At 43.1% G+C, this 18,725-nt stretch overlaps 1 protein-coding gene across 1 annotated transcript in view; it reads left to right on the forward strand.

The window, feature by feature from the left end:
- LOC118386999 (elongation of very long chain fatty acids protein 4-like) overlaps positions 1 to 4,821 on the forward strand; it is a 106,203-nt gene extending 101,382 nt beyond the window's left edge. Inside the window, exons 6-8 of the mRNA XM_052523830.1 lie at positions 1,816 to 1,987; positions 2,194 to 2,321; positions 2,520 to 4,821. Coding sequence (XP_052379790.1) covers positions 1,816 to 1,987; positions 2,194 to 2,321; positions 2,520 to 2,804 — 585 coding nt within the window. The 3' untranslated portion in view covers positions 2,805 to 4,821. The remainder of the gene's footprint in view (positions 1 to 1,815; positions 1,988 to 2,193; positions 2,322 to 2,519) is intronic.
- Positions 4,822 to 18,725: the final 13,904 nt, after the last annotated feature.

Genomic DNA, 18,725 nt, shown 5'->3' on the forward strand with positions numbered 1-18,725 from the left:
TGTCAATGGGTCTCTCTGTGTTCCACAATTTACATTCCAATCTCGAACACTACATAGCACAGAGGCAGCATATTTTATGACCGCCCTAAAACAGCCGACTTCCAGCTCTCCCCCTCTACGAGAGAGAGCACGCTGTAGAGCGGACCCACTGTTACCTGATCCTTCAGATCGCCACAGGAGAGTTATGACAAGAGAGCTTTAAAAAAAAACATTGTATTCACAATTTAAAAAGGCTTCTTTTTTGTAATTTGTAGTTTGTAATTTCCACTTAAACATTTCAGACTTGATTTCCCAAACCAAAAATGTAACAACACCTACTAAAATGTCCATGAATTATCATCCACATAATAATTCACATTTCTTGTTGCAGCAGCATTATTTTCCTGCAGTAGGAAACTGGTCAAATTAAGATAGTACATCTGTACACTCTTGCAATCGATTTGGTGGAAAGACCAAGAGCTAGAGCTTGTCTGGTCATTCTGTTCATAAGCCAGAAAAGACCAGACATATTAGCCTTTTACCCATTTCTTATTGATACAGGCTGGGTCTCTGTATTTGAGGTGTAGAATGAGGTCCAGCTTTAGCAGCATGTGGTTCTAAGCAGCCGTGTTGTAATCTTATTGTAGACTATTACTCTATGTGTGTGTGTGTGTGTGTGTGTGTGTGTGTGTGTGTGTGTGTGTGTGTGTGTGTGTGTGTGTGTGTGTGTGTGTGTGTGTGTGTGTGTGTGTGTGTGTGTGTGTGTGTGTGTGTGTGTGTGTGTGTGTGTGTGTGTGCAAGAGAGAGGGAGAGTAGGAGAATGTCAGAGATAGATCTACGGTGATTCCAGGACAGAGGGGGTGTGACCTTTAACATAAAGAGGAGGAGTTATTAGGTCTCACCACTTCTGTCCCCGCCCATGGCATGATGGCATTACTGAGGGATAAGAGTGACACTCAGAGCAGTGTGTGTGTGTGTGTGTGTGTGTGTGTGTGTGTGTGTGTGTGTGTGTGTGTGTGTGTGTGTGTGTGTGTGTGTGTGTGTGTGTGTGTGTGTGTGTGTGTGTGTGTGTGTGTGTGTGTGTGAATTACAAAGGGATACGACAGAGAGAGAGAGTATGTTGGTGGGAGGTTGGTAATGGATAATGACAGGCTACTTTGTCCCATAGATAGTCTGACATACAAGCCAGCAACAAGCCTGATACATCCCTCAGTTAATCTCAGTTATCAGATTTTACTGTACCAACCCCTTATCAAGCCACTTTCTCTACCAGACCGCAGGCTAACATGCCATGTCATTCATCAATGACCCCTTTCATTGTCATCACCAATCCCCTATGGACGGAGTTGACGCTAACATTGTTGACTCTGACTTTAAAATTAGGCAGATCATCCAATCGCCGTCTGAGCATTCAAATTGAATAGATATTGAAATAACGTGTGAAAATAACCATTTTTACAATACTCCTGGTCCCACCTTACACTACACTCTATCTCAGTATAGTCTCTTCAGTACAATGTCAGTGTTACCTTACACTGAAAACTACACCTGTAGGTTATATGCACATGTGTGTGCATGTGGGTGTGTGCATGTGTGTGTCCTTGATACATATGTGTAGAGGATGCATGATGATGAGAATGTGTGTGAAAAGCAAACCTTTTGATCTCCATAATCCCAACCCAGTGGAATCCATAGAAACCTACAGAATCCTCTTTAAAGTGTTTCAGGAAATTGGGATCTTTATTGTCTTTGAGACTCGTGTCTCTGAAACCAGATGGTTTTGAGCACCAATGATGTAATCTTGTGTTAAAGCTCACTCCCTCTTCCCTTTGGCAGATAGCGTCGGCTCTGTGGTGGTACTACATCTCTAAGGGAGTGGAGTATCTGGACACAGTGTTCTTCATCCTGAGGAAGAAGATCAACCAGGTCAGCTTCCTCCATGTCTACCATCACTGCACCATGTTCATCCTCTGGTGGATCGGAATCAAGTGGGTCCCTGGAGGACAATGTGAGTACCTGGGGGGTACATTGGCGTATTGTGTGTGTGTGTTCATGCATTTGTGTAGGGTGGGTGATTAAATGTTCCCACCTGGATACACCAGGCTCATCTCTACCCTTCACTATCATACTGTTCTGAAATAGCATGCTAGCCACTCATAAGCAGCCTGACTTGTATCCCCTTGGAAATACCTTTATCCTTTAACCCCCTCACAGCGTTCTTCGGAGCAGGAATAAACTCATCCATCCATGTCCTGATGTATGGGTACTATGGCCTGGCCGCTTTCGGACCCAAGATCCAGAAATTCCTCTGGTGGAAGAAATACTTGACCATTATTCAGATGGTAAGTCTCCCTCTTGCTGTGGCCATAGCACAGCTGTTCAGGTAGTGTGTGATTGATACCGAAACACATCTTTGCATGTCAAAATATATTCCATTGTTTGGAGTGTGCGGTCTGACTCATTCATCACAGATTATATTGGCATTATTACATTTGGGATTGAGCATGTCAGGTCTGTTGTGTGTTTTGTGTACGTCACAGATCCAGTTCCACGTGACCATTGGCCATGCCGGCCACTCCCTCTACACTGGCTGCCCATTCCCTGCCTGGATGCAGTGGGCCCTGATTGGCTACGCCGTCACCTTCATCATTCTATTCGGCAACTTTTACTACCAGACCTACCGACGCACCCCACGTTCTGCCCACAAGGCGGCCAAGCCCGTCACTAACGGTGTCTCCATGACAACCAACGGCTACAACAAGCTACAGGAGGTAGAGGAAAATGGGCAGAAGCAGCAGAAAAAGGAAAGAGCGAAAAGGGAGTAAGGAGAAGGTGGAGAGGATGGAGGAAGCCTCTGTCAGACCAACACGAGGACCGTGGGGTGAAAAGGCAGAGGAGATAGGGGGGTTCAGGGGTGAAAGTTCAAAAGTCAAATGGGATTCCACCACACCACTGCCCCTGCAGGATGTTTTGAGGATGTGATTTGTGACCAATTTGTGTGTGTGTGTGGGGGGGGTGATTTGGTGAGGTTTGTATTCTGGGATTTGGTAAGGTTTGGGTATGGAGGGATGGGGGTAGGAGAGGAGAGTGTTGGTTGTCTTTTTACAACGAAAGAAGATCGCTGCTCTTCATGTAGAGTCTGTGCTCTGTCTCCTTACTTTGGGGTCCTGGTCAAAGACAAGACCTTAAAAAGACCACAACACAACCACAGGGACTCCCAAACTGCTCAGCAGCTGCAACGTTTCCAACCAAAACTCCACCACCATTTTGTACTTTTCTTTGTTTAACTCAATGCTGATGTAGTGATGCAAATGCTTATTTATTTTTGTAGCATTGTAAATGGTATTTTACGTATTAAATTATTTCAATTGAAGAATCTTCCAGAAACGTATACCAAAGAGGATTTATATTTCATTGCGTGATGAGTAAGGGAACTACTGGGGGAGCATTATTGAGGAATAAATAGTTGTTTTACAGTACAGGGGCTGTTCTCAATTCTATTTGTGGCAGTATTACTTGTCTACGTGGAACACACAGACTAGCTGCAAGCCCTCTCTGCCATACAGACCTGCCCTAAAGTACATAATAAACACATACACGAACACAATAATTCAGACCCCTTGACTTTTTTCACATTTATTTACATTTACAGCCTAATACTAAACTTGATAAAATACATTTTCCCTCACCAATCTACACACAATACTCCATAACGACAAAGTACATTTTATTTTTTTAAACATTATTCAAATGTACTAAAAATAGAAAACAGAAATACCTTATTTACTAAGTATTCAGACCCTTTGCTATGAGACTAAATTGAGCTCAGTTGCATCCTGCTTCCATTGATCATCCTTGAGATGTTTCAACAACTTGATTGGAGTCCACCTGTGGTAAATTCAATTGATTGGACATGATTTGGAGTCTCTGAATGTCCTTGAGTGGCCCAGCCAGGGCCCGGTCTTGAACCCGATCGAACATCTCTGTAGAGACCTGAAAATAGCTGTGCAGCGACGCTCCCCATCCAACCTGACAGTGATTGAGAGGATCTTCAGTGAAGAATGGGAGAAACTCCCAAAATACAGATGTGCCAAGCTTGTAGCGTCATACCCAAGAAGACTCAAGGCTGTAATCACTGCCAAAGGTGCTTCAACAAAGTACTGAGTAAAGGGTCTGAATACTTATGTAATTGTGATATTTAAGTTTTTTATTTTTAATATATAAAAAAAAAATATATATATATAAACCTGTATTTGCTTTGTCATTATGGGGTATTGTGTGTAGATTGATGAGGGGGGGAAACAATTGAATTCCTTTTAGAATAAGGCTGTAACATAACAAAATGTGGAAAAAGGGGTCTGAATACTTTCTGAATGCATTGTACCTGGCATGTGTATGTATGTACAAGAGAGTGGAGGAAGTGCATGTTTAGTGCATGGTATTATAACTACAGGAGATTGGGTGGGTAATCATCTGTGCAAGTTGTTAGTGTATCATTATGAAGATTGGGTAGCTACCATACTGCACATGCAAGTTGGCTGACCAATACCTTTACTCCTAGACTGTTTATCTATTGTCTGTTGTCAATTTATATGGTCTGTTGTGCATTTATATGGTTATCTTTTTTTGCTGTTGTGGATCTTAAGGGTTTTCTGCATAATTTTCCTCTCTTTTTTTGCTGTGCAATGTAGCTATGGTGCAACTGGGAAACATGTCTAACTCAAGATGGGGAAAATGATACCTCATCCCAAAGGGCTTTTAAAAAACGACAACAGTATATTCATTATTTTATTTAAATAAAACAGCTACTGGCTACAATGGAAATAAAGAGGATGCCAACACCCTCGTTGTTCTGTGTGTATGTTAGTGTGTTAGTGTCTATGTTTCCCCATCAATGTGTATCTTCGTTTGCATGTTTTGTCTTTTATTTAGAACTTTAAAAAAATGAATACCTGAGCTAACCAATACCTCAAAAACCGCTAAAAACCCTTCTTTCTCTCCTTGCATCTACAGAAGCCTTTAGAATTCTCATTCTCAAAGTTTGCAAAAGTCTGTGCATATCTTGCTCTGATGAGTAGGATTCCTCCACCTCTCCTCTACCAGCCCACCCCACCCCCCTCTCCTTCTGTCCCCTGGGTCAAGCAGATTCCTGGGAGTAACGGAGAGGAAGAGAGGCCTGTGTCTCTGGGGCTTGGCCAGACAGCTCTATTGTAATCTGGGGGGGGTAAATTGGCTTTAGCTGTAAAAGAGCTTATGTCCACGTCACACAGCTAGTTAACTGAGGAATTCATGTCACTGTGGAAAAGAGGAGTCTTCTGTAATCTTCCATTGGGTCATTGACACTCACATATACAGTATGTACATACATGCATACTGGTATGAATATAGTACACTGAGTTCACAAAACATTAGGAACACCTGCTCTTTCCATGACACAGACTGACCAGGTGAATCTAGCTGAAAGCTATGATCCCTTATTGATGTCACTTGTTAAATCCACTTCAATCAGTGTAGATTAAATAAGGATATTTAAGCCTTGAAACAATTGAGACATGGATTGCGTACGTGTGCCATTCAGAGGGGGAATGGGCAAGACAAAAATGTAAGTGACTTGAACAGGGTATGGTAGTAGCTGCCAGGTGCACCAGTTAGTGTTAAGATCTGCACCGCTGCTGGGTTTTCCCGCTCAATACTTTCCCATGTATTTCAAGAGTGGTCCACCAGCCAAAGGACATCCAGCCAACTTGACACAACTGTGGGAAGCATTGGAGTCAACATCGGCCAGCATCCCTGTGGAACGCTTGCAACAGAGTCCATGCCCCAATGAATTGAGGGTGTTCTGAGTGCAAAATGGGATGCAACTCAATATTAGGAAGATGTTCCTAATGTTTTGTACACTCAGTGTAGATATATATATATATATATATATATATATATAGATATGCAAACACAGAGAGAACAATATGCAACATTCACACATAGTAACACACACAACTCCACATACAGTATGCTACGCATACACACACCGGCTGACCCTCTCCTGTGCCAGGCAAACACGTTGTTTCCATGTGTTGGATGTGTTTGGTATTATTCCATTAATTACATTCCAGCCATTACAATGAGCCCGTCCTCCTATAGCTCCTATCACCAGCCTCCTCCACTATCGCCGTTGGTTTTCTCTAGCATGTCCTCAATACACTGCCCCCTCCTCTAACCTTCTCCATTATCACTGCCACATTTTACTGTCTTTATAAACTTACAAACTACACTGACTCACACCACTGCAACTTCACATGAACCCCTTCCCCCTCTAACTATATTTCCGGGATGGAGGAGAGGATGAAGTGATGAGTGTGTAGAGGCTAGAGGTGTTTGTCCTCCCAGGGGATACAGCGGGATCTATGCCAAGCTCTAAGAGGATTGCAGTAGGCCATGGCTTTCCATCAGGGTCACTTAACACAGGTCACCCTAACCTGTACTGCACCTGGGCTCTTAGCACTGCTCTGAACTCACACTACCTCCTAACCACAGATCTAGGATCAGATTACCTACTCAATTCTAGCCTTCATTATTAGGAGGATGAACAAAATAACTGACCCTGTATCAAATCAAATCAAAGTTTATTTATCACGTATACACCTTACAGTGAAATGCTTACTTACAGGCCCTAACCAACAGTGCAATTTTTAAGTAAAAAATAGGTATTAGGTGAACAATAGATAAGTAAAGCAATAAAAAACAACAGTAAAAAGACAGTGAATAATAACAGTAGCGAGGCTATAACAGTAGTGAGGCTATAACAGTAGCAAGGGTATATACAGTAGCGAGGCTATAACAGTAGCAAGGGTATATATAGTAGCGAGGCTATAACAGTAGCGAGGCTATAACAGTAGCGAGGCTATATATAGTAGCGAGGCTATAACAGTAGCAAGGCTATAACAGTAGCGAGGCTATAACAGTAGCGAGGCTATAACAGTAGCGAGGCTATATATAGTAGCGAGGCTATAACAGTAGCGAGGCTATAACAGTAGCGAGGCTATATATAGTAGCGAGGCTATAACAGTAGCAAGGCTATAACAGTAGCGAGGCTATAACAGTAGCGAGGCTATATATAGTAGCAAGGCTATAACAGTAGCGAGGCTATATATAGTAGCAAGGCTATAACAGTAGCGAGGCTATAACAGTAGCGAGGCTATAACAGTAGCAAGGCTATATATAGTAGTGAGGCTATAACAGTAGCGAGGCTATATATAGTAGCGAGGCTATAACAGTAGCAAGGCTATAACAGTAGTGAGGCTATAACAGTAGCGAGGCTATAACAGTAGCGAGGCTATATATAGTAGCGAGGCTATAACAGTAGCGAGGCTATAACAGTAGCGAGGCTATATATAGTAGCAAGGCTATAACAGTAGCGAGGCTATATATAGTAGCAAGGCTATAACAGTAGCGAGGCTATAACAGTAGCAAGGCTATAACAGTAGCGAGGCTATATATAGTAGCAAGGCTATAACAGTAGCGAGGCTATAACACTAGCGAGGCTATAACAGTAGCGATGCTATAACAGTAGCGAGGCTATAACAGTAGCGAGGCTATATGTAGTAGCAAGGCTATAACAGTAGCGAGGCTATAACAGTAGCGAGGCTATAACAGTAGCGAGGCTATAACAGTAGCGAGGCTATAACAGTAGCGATGCTATAACAGTAGCGAGGCTATAACAGTAGCGAGGCATATATAGTAGCAAGGCTATAACAGTAGCGAGGCTATAACAGTAGCGAGGCTATAACAGTAGTGAGGCTATATATAGTAGCAAGGCTATAACAGTAGCGAGGCTATATATAGTAGCAAGGCTATAACAGTAGCGAGGCTATAACAGTAGCGATGCTATAACAGTAGCGAGGCTATAACAGTAGCGAGGCTATATATAGTAGCAAGGCTATAACAGTAGCGAGGCTATAACAGTAGCGAGGCTATAACAGTAGCGAGGCTATAATAGTAGCAAGGCTATAACAGTAGCGAGGCTATAACAGTAGCGAGGCTATATATAGTAGCAAGGCTATAACAGTAGCGAGGCTATATATAGTAGCAAGGCTATAACAGTAGCGAGGCTATAACAGTAGCGAGGCTATATATAGTAGCAAGGCTATAACAGTAGCGAGGCTATAACAGTAGCGAGGCTATAACAGTAGCGATGCTATAACAGTAGCGAGGCTATAACAGTAGCGAGGCTATATATAGTAGCAAGGCTATAACAGTAGCGAGGCTATATATAGTAGCAAGGCTATAACAGTAGCGAGGCTATAACAGTAGCGAGGCTATAACAGTAGCGAGGCTATAACAGTAGCGAGGCTATATATAGTAGCAAGGCTATAACAGTAGCGAGGCTATATATAGTAGCAAGGCTATAACAGTAGCGAGGCTATAACAGTAGCGAGGCTATATATAGTAGCAAGGCTATAACAGTAGCGAGGCTATAACAGTAGCGAGGCTATAACAGTAGCGAGGCTATATATAGTAGCAAGGCTATAACAGTAGCGAGGCTATATATAGTAGCAAGGCTATAACAGTAGCGAGGCTATAACAGTAGCGAGGCTATAACAGTAGTGAGGCTATATATAGTAGCAAGGCTATAACAGTAGCGAGGCTATATATAGTAGCAAGGCTATAACAGTAGCGAGGCTATAACAGTAGCGAGGCTATAACAGTAGCGATGCTATAACAGTAGCGAGGCTATAACAGTAGCGAGGCTATATATAGTAGCGAGGCTATATATAGTAGCAAGGCTATAACAGTAGCGAGGCTATAACAGTAGCGAGGCTATAACAGTAGCGAGGCTATAACAGTAGCGAGGCTATATATAGTAGCAAGGCTATAACAGTAGCGAGGCTATAACAGTAGCGAGGCTATAACAGTAGCGAGGCTATAACAGTAGCGAGGCTATAACAGTAGCGAGGCTATAACAGTAGAGAGGCTATATATAGTAGCAAGGCTATAACAGTAGCGAGGCTATAACAGTAGCGAGGCTATATATAGTAGCAAGGCTATAACAGTAGCGAGGCTATAACAGTAGCGAGGCTATAACAGTAGCGAGGCTATAACAGTAGCAAGGCTATAACAGTAGCAAGGCTATAACAGTAGCGAGGCTATATATAGTAGCAAGGCTATAACAGTAGCGAGGCTATATACAGGCACCGGTTAGTCGGGCTAATTGAGGTAGTATGTACATGTAGGTATGGTTAAAGTTACTATGCATATATAATAAACAGCGTAGCAGTAGCGTAAAAGAGGGGTTGGCGGGTGGTGGGTGGCAGGTGGCGGGACACAATGCAAGACAGTCTTAAAGAGGGTACGACAAAGCCTATTCCCCCTCAGGAATAGGCCCCACCCACAATGCAAATAGTCCGGGTAGCCAGGAGTCTTATGGCTTGGGGGTAAAAGCTGCTGAGAAGCCTTTTGGTCCAAGACTTCCTCTGACACCGCATGGTGTAGAAGTCCTTGATGGCAGGCAGTTTATCCCCAGTGATGTACTGGGCCGTACGCACTACCCTCTGAGGCCAAGCAGTTGCCGTACCAGGCAGTGATGCAACCAGTCAGGATGCTCTTGATGTTGCAGCTGTAGAACTTTTGAGGATCTGAGGACCCATGACAAATCTTTTTAGTTTCCTGAGGGGGAATAGGCTTTGTTGTGCCCTCTTTACGACTCTCTTGGTGTGTTTGGACCATTCTATTTCTTGGTGATGTGGACACCAAGGAACTTAAAAGCTCTCAACCTGCTCCACTACAGCCATGTCGATGAGAATGGGGGCTTGCTCGGTCCTCCTTTTCCTATAGTCACACAATCATCTCCTTAGTCTTGGTTACTTTGAGGGATAGGTTGTTATTCTGGTACCACCCGGCCAGGTCTCTGACCTCCTCCCTATAGGCTGTCTCACCATTGTCGGTGATCAGGCCTACCACTGTTGTGTCATCTGCAAACTTAATGATGTGTTGGAGTCGTACCTGGCCACGCAGTTGTGGGTGAACAGGGAGTACAGGAGGGGACTGAGCACGCACCCCTGAGGGGCTCCAGTGTTGAGGATCAGCGTGGCAGATGTGTTGCTACCTACCCTCACCACCTGGGGGCGGCCCGTCAGGAAGTCCAGGATCCAGTTGCAGAGGGAGGTGTTTAGTCCCAGGATCCTTAGATTAGTGATGAGCTTTGAGGTTACTATGGTGTTGATCGCTGAACTGTAGTCAATGAACAGCATTCTCACGTAGGTTTTCCTTTTGTCCAGGTGGGAAAGGGCAGTGTGGAGTGCAATAGAGATTGCATCATCTGTGGATCTGTTTGGGTGGTATGCAAATTGGAGTGGGTCTAGGGTTTCTGGGATAATGGTGTTGATGTGAGCCATTACCAGCCTTTCAAAGCAATTCATAGCTACGGATGTGAGTGCTATGGGTCTGTAGTCATTTAGGCAGGTTGCCTTTGTGTTCTTGGGCACAGGGACTATAATGGTCTACTTGAAACATGTTGTTATAACAAACTCAATCAGGGACATGTTGAAAATGTCAGTGAAGACACCTGCCAGTATCAGCACATGCTGGTAATCCATCTGGCCCTGCAGCCTTGTGAATGTTGACCCTTTAAAGATGTTACTCATGTCTGCTACGGAGAGCGTGATCACACAGTCGTCCGGAACAGCTGATGCTCTCATGCATGCAAAGGTGTTGCTTGCCATGAAGCGAGAATATAAATGATTTAGCTCGTCTATCAGTGGTGAGGGACAAGTTCTGTTTACATCCGAACTCTCGCTTGTGAAATTTTTTTATTTTTAACCTTTAGGCAAGTCAGTTAAGAACACATTTTTATTTTCAATGACGGCCTAGGAACAACTGCCTTGTTCAGGGGCAGAATGACAGATTTATATCTTGTGAGCTCGGGGGTTTGAACTTGCAACCTTCTGGTTAGTAGTCTAACACACTAACCACTAGGCTACCCTGCCACCCCATACACCCATACTCACAAGCAATATACACTGAGTGTACAAAACATCAGGAACAACTGCTCTTTCCATGACATAGACTGACCAGGTGAATCCAGGTGAAAGCTATGATTCCTTATTGAATTCACCTTAAATCCACTTCAATCAGCGTAGATGAAGGGGAGGAGACAGGTTAAATAATTATTTTTTAAATCTTGAGATAATTGAGACATGGATTGTGTATTTAAACATTTTTTTTTTACCTTTATTTAACCAGGCAAGTCAGTTAAGAACAAATTCTTATTTTCAATGACGGCCTAGGAACAGTGGGTTAACTGCCTGTTCAGGGGCAGAACGACAGATTTGTACCTTGTCAGCTCGGGGGTTTGAACTTGCAACCTTTCGGTTACTAGCTAGGCTACCCTGCCGCCCCATGTATGTGTGTCATTCAGGGTGAATGGGCAAGACAAAATATTGAAGTGCCTTTGAACCGGGTTAGGTAGTAGGTGCCAGGTGCACCGTTTAGATTGTGTCAAATACTGCAACACTGCTGGGTTTCCCCATGTGTATCAAGAACGGTCCACCAGCCAAAGGACATCCAGTCAACTTGGCACAACTGTGCGAAGCATTGGAGTCAATATGGGCCAGCATCCCTGTGGAATGCTTTCAACACATTGTAGAGTCAATGCCCCAACGGATTGAGGCTGTTCTGAGGACAAAAGGGAGTGCAACTCAATATTAGGAAGATGTTCCTAATATTTTGTACACTTAGTACACGTAACACAGGTCAGAAAGTATTCACACTCCATGACATTTTCCACATTTTGTTGTGTTACAGCCTGAACGTAAAATTGATTCAATTGAGATTTTGTGTCACTGGCCTACATACAATACCCCATAATGTCAACGTGGCAATGTGGATGTATGTTTTTAGAAATGTTTACAAATTAATACAAAATTAAAAGCTGAAAATCTTCTGAGCAAAAGGCATATATGTCCTATGAGATGTAATGTCAATACAAGCAAAATCGGAAGATAAACACATAAAATGGAATGTTCCACTTTCAATATTCTACCTCAGCATTGACATGCTTTATGATCAACACCTATTTATTAATTACTTCATGCATCAAATCTAAATAGATGTTTTAGGTCTGTTTAGTGTAAACACACTATTCTATATACTACACGACACCATTCTATATACTTCCGGCCAGTCCTTGTGTAACGGATGTGAAACGGCTAGCTTAGTTAGCGGTGTGCGCTAAATAGAGTTTCAATCGGTTACGTCACTTGCTCTGAGACCTTGAAGTACTAGTTCCCCTTGCTCTGCAAGGGCTGCGGCTTTTGTGGAGCGATGCTTCGAGGGTGACTGTTGTTGATGTGTGCAGAAGGTCCCTGGTATGGGCGAGGGGACGGTTTAAAAGTATACTGTTACACTTGGACACTGTGCTTTCTAACCTCCAAACGAGCTTCAATGCTCCTTCCGTGGCCTCCAACTGCTCTTAAACGCTAGTAAAACCAAATGCATGCTTTTCAACCGTTCGCTGCCTGCACCCGCACGCCTGACTAGCATCACCACCCTGGATGGTTCCGACCTTGAATATGTGGACATCTATAAGTACCTAGGTGTCTGGCTAGACTGTAAACTCTCCTTCCAGACTCATATCAAACATCTCCAATCGAAAATCAAATATAGAGTCGGCTTTCTATTCCGCAACAAAGCCTCCTTCACTCACGCCGCCAAACTTACCCTTGTAAAACTGACTATCCTACCGATCCTCGACTTCGGCGATGTCATCTACAAAATTGCTTCCAACACTCTACTCAGCAAACTGGATGCAGTTTATCACAGTGCCATCCGTTTTGTCACTAAAGCACCTTATACCACCCACCACTGCGACCTGTATGCTCTAGTCGGCTGGCCCTCGCTACATATTCGTCGCCAGACCCACTGGCTCCAGGTCATCTACAAGTCCATGCTAGGTAAAGCTCCGCCTTATCTCAGTTCACTAGTAACGATGGCAACACGCGCTCCAGCAGGTGTATCTCACTGATCATCCCTAAAGCCAACACCTCATTTGGCCGCCTTTCGTTCCAGTTCTCTGCTGCCTGTGACTGGAACGAATTGCAAAAATCGCTGAAGTTGGAGACTTTTATCTCCCTCACCAACTTCAAACATCTGCTATCTGAGCAGCTAACCGATCGCTGCCGCTGTACATAGTCTATCGGTAAATAGCCCACCCATTTTTACCTACCTCATCCCCATACTGTTTTTATTTATTTTATTTTCTGCTCTTTTGCACACCAATATCTCTACCTGTACATGACCATCTGATCATTTATCACTCCAGTGTTAATCTGCAAAATTGTAATTATTTGCCTACCTCCTCATGCCTTTTGCACACAATGTATATAGACTCTCCTTTTTTCTACTGTATTATTGACTTGTTAATTGTTTACTCCATGTGTAATTCTGTGTTGTCTGTTCACATTGCTATGTTTTATCTTGGCCAGGTCGCAGTTGCAAATGAGAACTTGTTCTCAACTAGCCTACCTGTTTAAATAAAAAAATAAAAAAACAGTTTGATATGTGAATGTAAATACATTGCTTTTTATTTTCTTGAATTGATCTGAAACAGAGGCCCAATATAATTTTAATGACTAAGCCTTTCCTATACAGTGACCTAGATTGACACACCCTGATCTGTTTCACCTGTCTTTGTGCTTGTCTCCACCCCCTTCCAGGTGTCGCCCATCTTCCCCATTATCCCCATTGTATTTATAACTGTATTATCTGTTTGTCTGTTGCCAGTTTTGTTCGTCAAGCCTACCAGTGGTTTTCCCCTTGCTCCTGTCTTTGTCTAGTTCCTGTTTTCTAGTTTTCCCGCTTTTGAACCATTGTGTGTGTGTTTGTGTTTGTGTGTTTGTGTGTGTGTGTGTGATATAATTTGAATTACCTGTATCCAGCAGAAACTCTTCATAGCAATCCTCTTTTGTTGTGGCAGGAGCTGGTGCCAAAGGGGAGCCTGTAGGGAGGACCACTGTTATAGCTGGGCCTGCACTGCTGGGGCCGGATCGGTCTCAGCAGAGAGTAGAGCCAAAATGTCATTCATGTCGTTCCTCTCCTGAAATAGGGGCACAATTACCTTAATGCCGTTTGGAACGACTTCAACATTTGATGTGTAAGAAAATGAACGTCTAATTCTGAAGTGAGATGGCCAAGCATGGCCGCAGGTAGCGAAGAGGCGCTGCGTGACTTTGGGGTGGGAGCCGGATATAAACTCAGCAACAACAAAACAAACATCCTCTCAACTGCGTTTATTTTCAGCAAACATAACGTGTGTAAATATTTGTATGAATATAACAAGATTCAACAACTGAGATATAAACTGACACGTGACTAAGAGACACGTGACTAACAGAAATGGAATAATGTGTCCCTGAACAAAGGGGGGGTCAAAATCAAAAGTCAGTATCTGGTGTGGGCACAGCTGCATTAAGTACTGCAGTGCATATCCTCCTCATGGACTGCACCAGATTTTCCCGTTCTTGCTGTGACATGTTACCCCTCTCTTTCACCAAGGAACCTGCAAGTTCCTTAATATTTCTGTGGGGAATAGCCCAAGCCCTCACCCTCCGATCCAACAGGTCCCAGACATGCTCAATGGGATTGAGATCCGGGCTCTTCGCTGGCCATGGCAGAACACTGACATTCCTGTCTTGTAGGAAATCACGCACAGAATGAGCAGTATGGCTGGTGGCATTGTCGTGCTGGAGGGTCATGTCAGGATGAGCCTGAAGGAAGGGTACCAAATGAGGGAGGAGGATGTCTTCCCTGTAACACACAGCGTTGAGATTGTCTGCAATGACAACAAGCTCAGTCTGATGATGCTGTGACACACCGCTCCAGACCATGACGGACCCTCCACCTCCAAATCGATCCTGCTCAAGAATATAGACCTCGGTGCAACGCTCATTCCTTCAACGATAAACGCAAATCCGACCTTCACCCCTGGTGAAACAAAACCGTGACTTGTCAGAGAAGATCACTTTTTGCCAGTCCTGTCGGGTCCAGTGACAGTGAGTTTGTGCCCATAGGCGACATTGTTGCCGGTGATGTCTGGTGAGGACCTGCCTTACAACAGGCCTACAAACCCTCAGTCCAGCCTCTCTCAGCCTATTGTGGACAGTCTGAGCACTGATGGAGGGATTGTGCGTTCCTGGTGTAACTCGGGCAGTTGTTGTTGCCACCCTGTACCTGTCCCGCAGGTGTGATGTTCGGATGTACCGATCCTGTGCAGGTGTTGTTACACGTGGTCTGACACTGTGAGGACGATCAGCTGCCCGTCCTGTCTCCCTGTAGCATTGTCTTAGGCGTCTCACAGTACGGACATTGCAATTTATTGCCCTGGTCACATCTGCAGTCCTCATGCCTCCTTGCAGCATGCCTAAGGCACGTTCACGCAGATGAGCAGGGACCCTGGGCATCTTTCTTTTGGTGTTTTTTAGAGTTAGTAGAAAGGCCTCTTTGGTGTCATAAGTTTTGATAACTGTGACCTTAATCGCCTACCGTCTGTAAGCTGTTAGTGTCTTAACGACCGTTCCACAGGTGCATGTTCATTAATTGTTTATGGTTCATTGAACAAGCATGAGAAACAGTGTTTAAACCCTTTACAACAAAGATCTGTGAAGTTATTTGTATTTTTACTAATTATTTTTGAAAGACAGGGTCATGTAAAAGGGACACTTCTTTTTTTGCTGAGTTTAATAAAGCTGAACTTTCCTTAACTTTTCCTATTCATTCTCAATGGTAAGTCTTATCACAACAGATGTAATATATTTCTGGCAACTGCTGGGTTTTGTGGCTCTGTTCCACTCCACATAGGCCACTGTAGAAAGGGCAATTTAAGTCTGTCTATACTATAGCTATTAGCTACATCACAGAGCAAGCCGCGAACAACCATCACTGTAGACACAAATCTCAGTTATTTAATGTTAGTTATGCAACTCTGCCTAGAAGGCCAGTATACCGGAGTCTCCTCTTCTCTGTTGACGTAGAGACTGGTGTTTTGTGGGTACTATTTAATAAAGCTGCCAGTTGAGGACTTGTGAGGTGTCTGTTTCTCAAACTACACAATCTCATGTACTTGTCCTCTTGATCAGTTGTGCACCGGGGCCTCCCACTCCTATTTCTATTCTGGTTATTGCCAGAATTTGCTCTGCTCTGTGAAGGGAGTAGTACACAGCATTGTCTGAGATCTTCAATCTCTTGGCAATTTCTCACATGGATTTGCCTTCATTTCTCAGAACAAGAATAGACTGACAAGTTTCAGAAGAAAGGCTTTTGTTTATGGCCATTTTGAGCCTGTAATGGAACCCACAAATGATGATGCTCCAGATACTCAACTAGTCTAAAGAAGGACAGTTGTATTTTTAAAATTATAAACTTGGATTAGCTAACACAACGTGCCATTGGAACACAGGAGTGATGGTAGCTGATAATGGGCCTCTGTGCGCCTATGTTCTGATCACTTTGATGTTATCTTTAATGAACAAAAAATTTGCTTTTCTTTAAAAAACAAGGACATTTTTAAGTGAACCCAAACTTTTGAATGGTAGTGTAACTATTTGTTCAGCACTTTTGAAATGTACATTGACAGAATGCAGAAGATGGGCCGTTCTTACAGTGTTCTCCCTGTACACCAACTCAGAACCATTGTATAAATAAAAGGGGCATATAAGCAGACAAAGAAATCTCTTACAATATTCAATGATCACATTTCTTTAAAACAGGCTAGCAATGACCAAAAACCAACTTGACAGAGCTTGAAGAATTTTTAAAACACGTCAATGGAAGCCCATATGGATTTGGCTTCCCACCAATCACATCACATCAAAAGCAAAACGTTATTGACAGAAATGTTTTATTATTGCATCTTGTTGTCCTCTGGTGGCTAGCTAGCTAGCTAAAATTGGCCCTTTCCTAAATTAGCCATGGATGGATATAGGAATATGGATTTGTGGTTTTACTTCATTCTCTGTACTGGCCAATGATTTTAACGGTGATTCTAATCCAACCATAAATCTAAACATTGTGCCCCCGGCTATGAGAGGATGGAAGTTCAATATGTAGCTAGATGTAGTAGGCTAATGTTAACTATACGGCTCATTTTGCCCATGAAAGAAAGTTAGGCTAGCGAGCAAGCATTTTTGCCAGGTAGCCTAGGACAACAAAAACTAAAAGCGTGTACTGTATGACAGAGCCATAGACGTTTCATCAACATGAAAGAGAGGAGGATGGCATTGGCATTTCTCTACAAGTAGGGTGACTCAACATGTTTCTTTCTACTTGCACAATGCACGCATGCACACACACACAAACACATATGTAGGAAACATTCATTTGGTTGACCATGCTGTAGGTCATGTAACTGTTTATGACATTCAATTTGCTTTGTGGACTTCACCTGACAGAGGTTGCTGTCCGGGTTTTGTGATAAAACAAAGGTGTGGTTGAATTTACTCTGCCATTGTGCATTCGTATTGTCTGCTTTAAGCCCAGGGAGCGAATGATGGGGGAGCCAGTGGGGGACTCAGCTCCCCTGAATTAGAAATTAGCTCCCCTAGATGCAATAAAGGTTCAACATAAATAATGCTAATTTAACCATTCTTCCATTTGTTTAAAATGCATGGGTAAAAATGTTTTACAGAGGTAAATATGAAAATAAAAGCTTTCAAAATAAACGAACACCCCCACCTCTCTGTCATGGTTTAAACCATTTATTTCTACTTTGCTGCACAAAACGTCTCCCTGTCTATGAATGGTAGGCCTACTGTAGAATTCTATAGCTGGCTATACAGCTGCGCTGTCCACTCAGTAGTGCTGTATTTCGGCCTCAGTTGAGCTCCTTTAAACGCATATATTTCCATTTGTACTTCCTAATTTTCACCATTTGTTTACCATGAGTCCTTGATAAAAATAAATGCTGTGCCTTTATTCCAATGCATTCGATTTAGGCTATCTGTGATGTATCATTGTTTGCTTTTGTCAGTCAGCTGTTCAGAGCGCTCAAGGTTTTTTTCAGGTAAGCTGGGTATTGCTGTTCTCCGTGCCGTCCGGAGTATTAGTTTTCTTTTCTGGATCAACTGATGATGGTTGACAATATCACTATGCAACTAGCTTACAGCTAGACACCAATGTGCATCCAATCCATCCAACAAGTAGGCTATACGTTAATGACCTATAGTTGACCTATAGACCTATAGTTGACTCTTTCGGTTAGAAGCAATCAAATTTGCAATGGCATATGTTTACATTATTTTGGATTTGTGTGACCATAAGCACTGTTTTCACGGCGAAACATTACGTAGGCCTACACTTCTAGTGCATTTTTTATTTATTTTACCTTTATTTAACCAGGCAAGTCAGTTAAGAACACATTCTTATTTTCAATGACAGCCTGGGAACAGTGGGTTAACTGCCTGTTCAGGGGCAGAACGACAGATTTGTACCTTGTCAGCTCGGGGGTTTGAACTCGCAACCTTCCGGTTACTAGTCCAACGCTCTAACCACTAGGCTACGCTGCCGCCCGAGATCTCTGAGATTCCAGATTTTGGAGTGGAGAACATCCACAGGTAACCTACTTTTTAGAGTGATTTGTTTGACAATCAGTTGACAATCATCCTTACTGGTTGGGTTCATGCCACATTAAACGGTAGCCTAATTGATTTTTAATGCTAAATTACATCTTTATTATTACGCCCCCCAAAACATTGTGTATGAGC

Source organism: Oncorhynchus keta, chromosome 8, assembly GCF_023373465.1.
Source record: "Oncorhynchus keta strain PuntledgeMale-10-30-2019 chromosome 8, Oket_V2, whole genome shotgun sequence".
NCBI lineage: Eukaryota > Metazoa > Chordata > Actinopteri > Salmoniformes > Salmonidae > Oncorhynchus > Oncorhynchus keta.